The sequence below is a fragment of the Nothoprocta perdicaria genome, unplaced genomic scaffold (genome assembly GCF_003342845.1).
Source record: "Nothoprocta perdicaria isolate Ctin4 unplaced genomic scaffold, notPer1 scaffold_53, whole genome shotgun sequence".
Taxonomy (NCBI): Eukaryota; Metazoa; Chordata; class Aves; order Tinamiformes; family Tinamidae; genus Nothoprocta; species Nothoprocta perdicaria.
This window is the reverse complement of record NW_020455788.1, coordinates 227,889-240,301: the sequence shown is the minus strand read 5'-3', so window position 1 is coordinate 240,301 and position 12,413 is coordinate 227,889. Positions and strand designations below refer to the sequence as shown.

Here is a 12,413-nt window from a genome sequence, read left to right as displayed (position 1 = left end):
GAGCGGCGGCGAGGATGTGAGTGAGGAGCAGGCGGCGCCGCTCGCCACGCTGCTGCCGCCGCCGCCTCGGGGCCGCTCCCGCAGCGCCCGCCGCCCGCGCTCGGGGAAGCCGGGCAGCTCGGCACCGCTGCCCCGCTCTCGCTCGCGGCGCTGGATCGGCACGCAGCGCAGGGCGAGCTCGTAAGGCAGCCGCGGCGGGTGGAAGGTGACCCCCCCATCTTCCTCCGTGCACCCCCGCCTCCTCCCGGAGGAGGAGCAGCGGAGAGCTCGAGAGCGCAGGGAGAGAGAAGCGGCTAGAAGGCGACCCCCACCTCAGCCCCCCGGAGAAGCGGCGGGAGCGGTTCCCCACCCCACTGGGGCGGCCGTGTCAGGACCAGGTAGAAGACGCCTTCTCCGGCAGCAGGAGCGAGTTAAAGGCAGCCAATCCCCCTTGCTGAAAGGGGCAACAGGACCAGGTACGGAGAGCCACCCCCCCGCCCGTCCACCGTCCGCGGGGGAAGACTCAGCCAGCCCCCTACCCCGCGGGCAGCGGCAGCAGCGGCAGGAGCTCCCCCGGCCACCGGCAGCACCATGTCCGCCGCGCAGGTGTCGTCGTCCCGGAGACAGTCATGCTACCTGTGCGACTTGCCCCGCATGCCGTGGGCCATGATCTGGGACTTCACGGAGCCCGTGTGCCGSGGCTGCGTCAACTACGAGGGCGCCGACCGCATCGAGTTCGTGATCGAGACGGCGCGGCAGCTGAAGCGCGCGCACGGCTGCTTCCAGGACGGCCGCTCCCCGGGCCCCCCGCCGCCCGTGGGCGTCAAGGCAGTGTCGCTGTCCGCCAAGGAGGCGGCAGCGGCGGCGGCGGCCCAGCAGCAGCTCAACCATGTGGACGCTTCCTCCAAGGCGGCCTCGGCGGGGCTGCCGCAGTCCAGCCTGGAGCGCTACGGGCTCAGCGCGGCGGCGGCCGAGCAGCGCAGCCGCTTTGAGTACCCGCCGCCGCCGGGCAGCCTGGGTGGCAGCCACGGCGCCCGCCTGCCCAACGGCCTGGGGGGGCCCAACGGCTTCCCCAAGGCGCCCGAGGACGGGCCCCCGGAGCTGAACCGCCAGAGCCCCAACTCCTCCTCGTCCTCCTCCTCCTCCCGCCGCGGGACGCATGGCGGGCTCGTGTCCGGGCTACCACCGGGGGCCGCCAGCGCCCAGATGAACGTGCCCCCCAACCTGCTGCCGCAGACCTTGCTGAACGGCCCGGCCGCCTCCGGCGTGGCGCTGCCGCCGCCGCACGGGGGGCTCAGCGGCCGCGGCGGCGGGGGGCCCCCGGCCCCCTCTGCCTCCTCGCAAGGCGGCTCCTGCGGCGCCGGCGCCGGCGGCTCCTCCTCAGAGGCCTGCGGCAAGCGGCCAGGCTCCGTGTCCAGCAGCGACCAGGAGCGCGAACTGAAGGAGAAGCAGCGCAATGCGGAGGCGCTGGCCGAGCTCAGCGAGAGCTTGCGGAACCGCGCCGAGGAGTGGGCCAGCAAGCCCAAGATTGTGCGGGACACACTGCTCACGCTGGCCGGCTGCACCCCCTACGAGGTGCGCTTCAAGAAGGATCATGCCCTGCTTGGCCGCGTCTTTGCCTTTGATGCCGTCTCCAAGCCAGGCATGGACTATGAGCTGAAGCTCTTCATCGAGTACCCGAGTGGCTCTGGCACTGTCTTCTCCAGCGCCTCCGGCGTGGCCAAGCAGATGTACCAGGACTGCATGAAGGACTTCGGCCGCGGCCTCTCCTCGGGCTTCAAGTACCTGGAGTACGAGAAGAAGCACGGCTCCGGCGACTGGCGCCTCTTGGGCGACCTGCTGCCCGAGTCTGTGCGCTTCTTCAAGGAGCTGGTGGGTGCTGACATGCTGCCGCAGCCCTACCTGGACGCCAGCTGCCCCATGCTGCCCACGGCGCTCGTGAGCCTCCCGCGGGCTGGCGCCGGCGCTGGTGGCGCGCAGGGCTCAGCCGCTGCCTCCCGGGGAGCCGGAGGTGGCGGCGGCGGGGGGACCATGCGCAAGAGGAAGGCATCCCCCGAGCCCTCGGACTCGGCCGAGGGGACCCTGAAGCTCAACGACGAGCGGCAGCCGTGGATGGCCAACCAGAGCGAAGCGCTCAAGCTCACCATGTCGGCCGGGGGCTTCGGGGCGGTGCACGGCGGGGGCCCTCCGCCACCGCCGCCGCCCCTCGGGCCTCACTCCAACCGGACCACGCCGCCTGAGTCCGCCCCCCAGAACGGACAGTCCCCCATGGCCGCGCTCATGTCGGTGGCCGACACGCTGGGCAATGCCCACTCGCCCAAGGACGGCAGCTCGGTGCACTCCACCACGTCCACCCGCAGGAACAGCAGCAGCCCCGTGTCGCCAGCCTCGGTGCCGGGCCAGCGCCGCCTGGCCTCCCGCAACGGGGACATGAACCTGCAAGTGGCCCCTCCTCCCCCCAGCGCCCACCCCGCCATGGACCAAGTGCACCCCCAAAACATTCCGGACTCCCCCATGGCCAACAGCGGGCCCCTGTGCTGCACCATTTGCCACGAACGCTTGGAGGACACCCACTTTGTCCAGTGCCCGTCTGTGCCCAGCCACAAGTTCTGCTTCCCCTGTTCCAGAGAGAGCATCAAGGCCCAAGGGGCCACCGGCGAGGTCTACTGCCCCAGCGGAGAGAAATGCCCCCTAGTAGGTTCCAATGTGCCTTGGGCATTCATGCAGGGCGAGATCGCTACCATTTTAGCTGGGGACGTTAAAGTGAAAAAGGAGAGAGACCCTTGAACAGGAAATCCAATCCCTTCAGACTCCTGAAGATGTAGAATTGTGAATATAACAAACTGCAAAAGTTAGTCTTATGTATAGACATTATTTTCGTCGTATGTTTCTATATTTTGAAACAAAGGTATGTACTCTTCTTCATTTGAAGGATAGAGCTGGTTTTTGTTAAACAGAATATAATATTGTTTGGTTACTACATAATACCTGTTCTCATTTCTTTGGCAGTGTGTTGGCTAGGTACAAAGTTAATAGCCCTTAGCGATTACCTGCTGCTGGTGTGTATTTTTGTAAATGTATGCACTTCTCTGAAAGAAGAAGAAAAACGCAAAAAAAAAATCAAAAAAAATTTTTTTTTTTTTTGCCAAGGCCAGTGTTGATGCCTAAAAATTGCTACAAAAAATGGTGACAGCTTATGTTTTACAAGCCCTGAGTGTTAGTCTTTCACTTTATTTCTTTTTTGTTTTTGTTTTTTGTTTGCAAAACGGTGGGGTGGCTGGGGAGGGAGGGAGGGTGTTTTTTGTTGCAAGTTTGTAAGGAAAATGTTTCAGTTTGTTTCTATTGATCTGAACGTTTTTAATCTTCATGTGTTTTTTGTTTTTGCTTTTATTGATGCACGGATGCTTTTGAACAGTAGAGCAAAATGCTGTACATGAAAAACATGCTCTGTTTGTCCTTTATACATTTCTGTAGTTAACAGAACACTGTAATGTGCCTTGGAGCTTAGTAAATTGTAATAAATTCAATTGATATTAATACTTCCTGAGTAGCAAGTTTTGTTTCTCTCAGCGCCCAGGCAGCCCATGCGAGCCACGGTGCCTTCTTAAAAGTCTCAGCTTGCATGGAGAGCCCGCGCTCCGTGACCATAATTGTGGCACTTGTACACACACTTTCACATATATGGAGCAAGATGATGATGTTGCTGGTGTTATCAAACTTATCTGGATCTTGGCACGGCGCCTATTCACATTTCACCTTTAATGTTGCAGTAACAGTTGCTGACTAAGCATTTTCTATTTACTGTTTCTGCATCTCATTTCCTCCTCCCTGCTCCCTCCCTCCCTCCCCCCCGCCCCCCAGCCCTCCAGCTGCAATCAGTGTTTGCAGTGCAGGATGCAGCCATTGCCCCCGCCTTGCAATAAAGCCTGGAATTCGAGATTAACCCCTCTTTTGCCAAAAAAAAAAAAAAGAAAAAGAAAAAAAAAGAAAAAGCATCATGTGGTTAATAATTCTAGATGATTTTAAAAGCGTTTGTTGTAGACTCTTGCTAATGCAGGGATGCAGCTGAGCAGAGCGCAGGAACGGGTCGTGGCGGCTGACAGCGCCTGTGCGCGGGCAGTGGCTTTGGGCTGATGGGCTGAACAGGGAACAGCTCGGGGCTTGTGGTGTGTTTTCAGGTGCAGGAAGCCGCCTTAAAGCACTGCACTGAACTGCATTCCTCCCGGCCAGGGTCCTCTGTGATTCTTTGTGTAATTAACTATCTAGGGCATTTGCATGTGCTGGAGAGGGGGAGCTGTGGAATACCTATTAGGCGATCAACAGGCAGAGCAAATAGGCAGGCCTCACATTGGCTGGAAAAGGCAAACAAACCTAGCGTGAACTTTGTCCTTTGCAGGGAGGCAAAGGGAGGAAAGAGAAAACCCTAAACCCGAACAGCAGCAGGACACACGGCCAGGGCAGCTTGCCTGCTGGAATACAGAGATGTCCTGAATGCAGCAGGGGCACAGGGCATGAGCTCTGGGCTTTATTAAATATTAAGGATCCATGGAAAAAAAAACATACTATGACATGAAGAGGTACTTTTAAAAAGTCTAAATGATGTTTGATGTCTGGTCGCTGGTAATATGGATTTTATTTTTATTTTCTATTTTTGCTTGTACCCCTCGTGGGAAGGAGAGATGAGTGGGGAAGCCTCCCGTGCCTGTGGTGCCCTGGGGGCTCTGCTCGCTCGGGTAGCTGCTCTGTGCCTCGCGTGGGAGCAGGCTCCAGCCTGGAGATTCCTTCTTTGACATCGCTGTGATTTCAGATAACGACCTCGTATTTTGCAATTTTTTTATTCCGCCAAGTGCTACTCAGTGCGTTAACATTTCATAACCTATTGTTCTGATGTAAGGAACTTGAGGGAATAATACACCAAAAAAAAGAGAATATTTTGAGTTAATTATAAGATGCAAACTATACTTTGGAAGGAGGAAGGATTTGTACTGCTCCTACTTCAAATTATTTAAAACATGCACTTCACCACACAGCAATTCTATTTCCAAATGCGGAGATGGCGAGAGGAGGAGGGGAAACTGTGGGTTATTGACTGACAGAGCAAAAAATCCTACACATGGATGAAATTTGACTTCAGCCCTAGTAGACAGAAAAACGATAATCATGTGTGAATTGCAGTTGCCATTAGAATAGAAAACCTACTGGATTTTTAGCAATTAATTATGTCACAGCTGTGAGCATACCCTGATTTATATAACCAGATCTGCTCTTGTAATCTTTAAATCAGACATAAATAGTTAAGAGTTAGAGAGAGCTCAATGTGGTGGATTTCTTTACATGGGGAGCCTCCTCCCAAAGCTGCTGGCAGCCAGGATTTTTAGCACATGAGCAAAGGCAAGGGAAGGGGCAGTGAGAATAACGTGGAAAAAAAATGAAGTAAATTGTAGTACTGCAGTTAATTAAAGTTAACCATAGCTACGGGGCATTTGTTGTATGGAGGTTTTTTGTAGCCATGTGACCTTTTCTTTTACTCTGGCTCATTAGGCAGCCAGTCTGGGCATATTAGCCAGCATTTCTTTGAACCTACTCCATAGGCTTTTCTCTGTTTGAAGATTCCCACAGCTGACAAACAAGCTGTAACCTTTCTGGGGGGAGGAGGAGGAGGAGGAGGAGGAGGAGGAGAGGGGAGCCGCGCGGGCTGTCGCTGACAGAGCTTCCGTCCACTTCTGCATTTTACAGCAGGGCCCCCTGCGCCCATGGCTGCCAGTTATTTAAGGTAAAGCCAAATGTTTGCTTGGATAAACCATGGATGTGAGCTTATTTGCCCAGGTGGTCATCTGTTGTGCTCTCATTCCTCTTGTGAGAGGGAAGTATTTAAACGGTTTATTTTCCCAAGGAGATTTTTTTTTTCCCGTTAGAGTATTCTGGCCATTTCTTTTAATAGCTCTGCAGCCTTATTTTCTAAGAAACGGGCTAGAACACGTGTGTCACTGGATGTTTGTGTTTTCGAGCTTTGGCAGCGCTGTGCGAGTTGGAGAGGGAAGTGTTTGTGAAGACACGACACGTCCATGTGGGGGAAATACTCCCCAGTTGCAGCAAGAGCCTCGAGCTCTCCGGTGCCAACTGGTGTCCTTTAGTGCACTCCTTGTTATCTTTGTCACTTGCGCAGCAGCGCTCTGCATGCAAGCCTGTTCCTCCTGTCCCCTCCCTGCCTGCAATGCCTGAGCTCCAAACTAGTCCAGACTAACATTGTTTTGAAGCTGCAATCTCCCTACACGGGCTGCCTGCCAGCGCAGCTCTGCAAAGCTGCAGCAGCCACTGGAACGGGGCTGTCTTTACTGCTTTATGTTCCTGCGAGATGAGTTTTTCCTCTCCTCGAGGGAGAGGCTTTGTCTCCTCAGAGCTCCTCGCTTCCCAGCTCACTAGGCAGGAGTCGCTTTGCAGCTCCCCCCTTTCTCCAGTTCTTGCCTTTTTTTTTTTTTTTTTTTTTTTTTGTGGTATGCAGCCATTCTCCATTCATAGTGGGGTGGTTTGTGTTGTGCATTAGCAGCCTCTTTCTCTGCCAAAGTGACACATCCTGTAGATCTGCAGCAGAGTACTGAACTGTCACTGTAATGCTGACTCTCGTAAGGTTATTCTTGAAGCAGAACAGCTTCTCCCTTGGCGCTCAGCCATCACAGTACATTACAGCATGCGTTTTCTACCCAAAACACAGCTCTGTACCTACATACTTGCTCTCACAGTCATCCCCTGGAAGGAGCAGAGGGCACGGCTGTACCACCCTGCGTACAAACCAATCCCGCATGCAAACGCACATTTATTTTCCAGCTCTCTAAAATCTGTGCCAAGATGTGGTGATTTCAGTCGCTGCGCTAAAACCTGCGACACAGAGCGGGAGGGGGGCTGCCAATGGCGCCATACGGAGAGAACCGCGGCCGGCTCTTCCTCCTGCTGCGCGTCTTGGAAGAGGGCCTGGGCCAGGGCCCTGCGCACGGCTGCCGGGAGCGGGGCGAGCGCCTCCGTGCCCGCGGGTGCCGCGGCTGCCCGGGAACAGGCTCGCCAAGGCGGGAGGCTGCATGTCGCTGCAGGCTTCCCAGAGCGCTGCCGCTCCCGCCCAGCCGTGCCCGCAGCCACGGGCGAGCGCGCAGCACCGCACAGCCGCCAGGCTCGGTGGGAATGGCAGGGGGAGGCTGCTTGTCACCAGCCTGCCCAGCCTGGCCCAGGCAGTCTGCAACTGGTCGGACCGGCTGTGCTACCCGCAGCTGGGTAGATCCGGGACTGCGCAGGCCGAGCAGCGTGCCCGGCTGGCAGCACGAGCCTCGCTGCACTGCACGGGCCCTGCTGAGGGCAGCTGCAGCCCCCAAAGCGCGGCCCCGAGTGGGGCAGAGCGGAGCGGTGCCCGCGGCCAGGCCGGCACTGCGCAGCCCCGGGGCCTCCCTCGCAGGGCTGCTGGAGGCGGTGGAGCCTCAGGGAGGTGAGGAAGGTCAAGCTGCTTAGGTTTCAGCTGATTTGGCATCCGCTCCCAGCCCTCCCCCCGCAGGCCGGCACGGCCACATGCGTCCGCTCTTGCTGTTCTGACCCTTCGCAAAGGACTCGCGGGGCTGTGAGCTCCCCTCGCCCATGAATCACAACTTATTTTCAGGACTCCCCTCCCTCCCCCTTCCCACCCTGCTCAGGTTTAGCAGCGACCAGGGTGAGGAGGCTGCATTGCCCAGCGCAACGCGAAAAGAAAGAATGCGGGGCCGCGCATTTCTCTGCAGCTGGCGCCGTGCCCCCGGCGGTGGCCCGAGCCGACCCGAGCCGGGCTGGGCCGAACCGGACCGAGCCGGGCCGGGCGGGGCGGGGGGAGCCGCCGGTGCGGCGTGGGAGCCGCCTGGCCCCGGCTCGCAGGGCCATGGGATCCCCGCCTGCCCCCCGCCTCCCTGCCTGCCTTCCTGTGCGCAGCGCCTGGGAGCGGGGACACGAAACGTGTCTGTGCAGCTTCAAGGAGCCGAGCAGAATTCCCCGCTGTCATCAGCCTCCTGCCCTCCCGCGGGCTGCCGGAGGGGAGGGCGCTCCCGGCTCCCATTGTTCCCGGAACCTGCCCGTGGATGCGCACGGAGGCGCGCCGGGAGGGGCGGCGGGAGGGCTTTGTCAGCGGCCAGGATTGCTCCGGGGCTGCGAGCGCCTTCTCAATGGGAAGGAGCCCATGGGAAGGGGAGGGAGCGGCCAGCGCCTGCCCCGCAATAGGGGAAGGGGCGGCGGGCTGGGCGGCACGGCGCTTCCCCTGGCCGGGAGCGGCAGCCTCTGCTCCGCGCGCCGCTGCTGGCAGCGCTGCTCATTCCAGAGCCGTGACTCAGGGCTATCCGCACGCTGGGGAAGGAGCGCGTCACAGGGAACGCGCAGGCAGAGCAGCCATGCTGGGGAATGCGCAGCAGAGCAGCCATGCTGCCCGCCTGGGTGCGCGGCCCTCGCCAGGGCCAGCGGGCACGGGGCTTCTCCCTGAGGGCTGGCCTGAGGCCCAACACTGTTTTTGGCCTTCTTGGAAGCGCGGGCTTTTCGTGCAAAGCTGCTTTGCACGCCCTGATGAAGGGCTGCCCGCAGGAAGCAGGGGAGGCTCGGGCTCGCTGTGGTAGCGTGTCCATTTTCCAGACAGGTAATCTGGAGTATTTCAGCCAAGGTCACGCAGCAAACAGCTTCAGAATGATGGGGGCTGTGGCTGTTGGTTGCTGCCCCAAGTGCTAATCTCCCTGCCCCTGGGACAGAGGCAAGCCGGGGTAATGGCTTGCACGTGGCCGAGTCCAGAAGCGCTTGTGTGTTGCAGGTGTTGGGGAACAACAACTTTCAGTGCCAGGGCGTTCGCCTGTAGCCCGTGTCCCTTGCTGAGCCAGCTCCAAGGCTGGAGGCTGCTGCAGCTCGTGCTGATGCAACACGCGGAGGGCTGGGGTGAAGGAGAGTGCAGAGCTGTGTGTCAGAGGTAGGAGCTCCCCTTTGGCTATGACAGAGAGCACAGCACATTCAAATCAGGGACAGGCCATGCTGCTTTGCGTTGCTCTCCTCAAGACCTATCTGAGGCAATCTCTGTGGTGCACACTGTGGTAACAGGAGATCACAGTTTAGTCCAAGTTTTCAGTGGAACATGCCCAAACTGGCACACAGTTGGGTTAAGGGCAGTGTGCTTTTGTAGGTTTGATTTGTGTCGGAGCTGAGAGCAGAACAGGGAGGGAGGGGGAAGCGTGGCTCTCTGGTCTGCTAATGGAAAACTGGGTTTGTTACAGGCTTATTTAATCTAGGTTGACATGCCAGACGTATGCCCACAGAACCCTTCCTCAATATCTGTAACTCCTGATTATGTTAAAAATGCATTAAAACAGTTGAAAAACTCTCATCTTTGTACAGATTTTTTTTGAGTGTTTTCTTATTATTTGTTTGGCCATGTTGATACGCTCAACTCTGTCATATGTAAAGATAGTTCCTCCCTGCAGAACTCAGACTGCAATGATAAGAAGGACCGGTTGGTGCATCTATCTTACCCCACCTCTTTCAGGGAGAGATTATTCCTTATTTCTTATCAAAAGGAGGCAGTCTTTCCAGAGCTGTACCTTGGTGAGTGTACATACTCATTTTGGCAACCATTTGTTGTGGTTTTGAGTGGCTCTGCCCTCCCTCCCCCTTTGCAGCCAGCTCTCCTCCTGCTCATTCAGCTGTACTTGTTCTCTGGCCTCATTGCGTCATTCCTGCTGGAGGGGAGGCAGGAAGAAATGGAACCATAAGGAATACTATCAGTTATGTGCTCCATGCATATCTAGTCATGTTGTGCTAATAAGGATCTGCAAGGAAGATAGATTCATTAGTCAGCATCCCTGATAGGGTGTCTAGTGTCTTGTATGACAGGTAAATATGAGGAAAATTTGCCCAAATTCTTGTGTTCTTGTGTATCCTTCTCTCCTAATGCCAGAAGAGGCCACAGCATTTCTTGAGAACTGCACATTTGAAGTGAAGAGCAGCTGCTTTCAGCTCTTTGTATGATTAGCTGCAGCTCTGCCTCCCTCTCCAGCGCTCGGATGGTTTGCCTTCTACACTAATGTGCTGCACATATTTTGCAAGTTCAAGCTTGAATCCTCCTCCCAGCAGCAGGTTCTGCCTTTGGAGGAACCCGCCCGGCTCCCCCTTGAAGCTGTGCAATCCCACACTGTGCCTGAGCACGCCCGGGGAGGCAGGTGCAGCCTGGCTGGATCCTCAGCACTGCCTGCAAATAAACACGGTTTAAACAAATTGCACTAATAAGAACATTCAAGCTGCGAGCGATAATCGGGACAGTTTTTGCTCTCCTCTTTGCTGAGGACCTTTCCCATCCCTTTTCCCTCTGGTTTGCAATCCAGAATATATGTCATGATCACGTTGCTATGGGAATTAGTCACAACAGAGCTTGGTTGAACTGCACACTAGCAGGAGCTGTTATATGTAGCACCTTGTTTAAAACAAACACATTAAAGTCACTTAAGCCCACATTTCCTTCCCACAGTTGCAAATAAGAAGCTACATAAAATTAAAGATCATCTTTTTAACATTTTAAGGAGAAAAAAAAAAAAAAAAAAAAAAAGGATGTATGTCTTTCAGCACAAGGTCTGCAAATGCAGTTGTTCTCTTTGTCCTTTCCTCCTCAGTTGTCCAGCAGTTGAATACTCTTCGGGCTTGACCTCCAGCCCAGGAAATAGGACAAGATGCTCAAAGCCTGTGCAGCTCCTTCAAAGATCAGAACCATACAACGAGACCAGAGCAAGGTTGTTTCTCTGATCAAAGCAGGCCCTTAGTGCGCATATCTCAATCTGAGTCTGTGGGAAACATACACTCTCACCTGCTCCACAGTTTCCTCCTCAGATGTGCCCTTTGTAGAGTCACCTGGTTGCTTTCCAGCTCTGTGAGAGCCGACATATGACTTGCTCCGAGCTTTTAAGGGCTCAAGCCCCAGCAGCACACACACAACTACCCTCCAGGTCTTGTCCAAACTAGTTCTGCAGTTTCGTGTGGACCTATCTCATTACCACACAGCCTTCCCAGTGAGGTTCTGTTTCAAGGCTGTCAAGTCTGCATACAGATACACCAACTTTCCTTCAGGCTCGAAGATGACTCGGTCTGGGTAACTCATTCTACTAAGCTCCTTAAGCCTTTTTGGCTGTTTTTCACTAGGGAAGCCTGGCAATGTAGTCACCACACTTCTCTTGATTTTTCTTTTGGGCTGCACTAGAGTTCTCACACCATTTGGGACCACTTGATCTCACTTCAAGCCTCTCCACTCCCCATTCTGGCTGCCTGATTCAGGCAGCTGCTGTGCTGAGCAGAGGCCCCCACCTGCGGCCCGAGCAGCACGGGGCGTAGGTGTGCTCCGGCAAACAGGCCCTCCGTGTGCACAAGTTGGCATGCCAACTCACATTACTAGAAATACCCTGCTCTCGGGGGACCCGCTAAGCTTATGTAGGACTAATAACTCTTGTAAAGCTTTTTAGCAAGCTGCAAGGCTTCTTGCTTTCCTTGTGTGGCTGAATATTCCAGCCTGCTACGAAAGTTCATTCCCTCCACCTCTGTTTCCTCCATCACCACACTTGCACGAGATTGCTCGAAATGGCAATGAGCTTTAAGCTCTAGCAGCAGACCTCACACAGGTTGCTGCAGCTTCTCAGCTCTGGACGTTGCTTGTGACATCTTGCTGTGTAAATGGGCACATTCCCCACGAATGTAATTCAGCCCGAATGGAGTGACCGTTTGCCTCTGGAGCCAGGCCCAGCCTGGCGAGAATAAGAGCCGAATAGCTCAGCCCTCTGTGCTGCCTGGATGCCCTTTACTAGGGAGGTGCTTTGTAGCTGCTCAGTTTTAACCCAGCAGCACTTGGCATTCAGAGATGCAGGCAGACACTTGAGGGTAATTTGCATGAGCACAGGGAACTCAAACCATCTTCTCAAAGAACTAAAAAGCTATCATCTGCTTGAAGTGTCTCCTGGCCATCCAGCAGCAGCCTCGCTCCCCACATGGGTGACACCGCAGGGATGGCTCCTGCCGGGCTGCGAGCTGCAGTTCCCGGTGCTGTTGTTGGTCCCTCCTCTGCGGGAGGAGATCCTGATCCACTGCTGCTGTTTCAGCAACACATAAACAGCAGCATCCATCTTTTCCCTTCGTAGCAGCCAAATCTAACAAGATGCACTGACTTAATGTTTTTGCCATTATCCTGCAAGTACTTGCACCGTTTTTCTCGTAGTGATGCAGTGCATTTGCCCGGCCATGTGCTTCAGCATGTGCCAGCCTCTGGCTTGCTTTCTGCAACCCAGGCAGGGCGACTGGGTCTCCAAGTCCACTCAGACTGCAGTCTGCCCTCCTTTGAGCACGAAGCTGTCAGAACGAGCTCAGGGGAGCTGTTTATTAAGGCAAGATAAACCCCACAAATTCACCTATTTCATTTGCTC

General features: G+C 55.7%; 1 protein-coding gene across 1 annotated transcript; it reads left to right on the top strand.

Annotated features, from left to right (window-relative positions):
* The first annotated feature begins 151 nt into the window (after positions 1-151).
* Positions 152-3,518, top strand: IRF2BPL (interferon regulatory factor 2 binding protein like). The gene has a single exon (XM_026048308.1). The coding sequence runs from the start codon at positions 571-573 to the stop codon at positions 2,764-2,766; it is 2,196 nt and encodes a 731-aa protein (XP_025904093.1). The 5' UTR covers positions 152-570; the 3' UTR covers positions 2,767-3,518.
* The last annotated feature ends 8,895 nt before the right edge of the window (positions 3,519-12,413 follow it).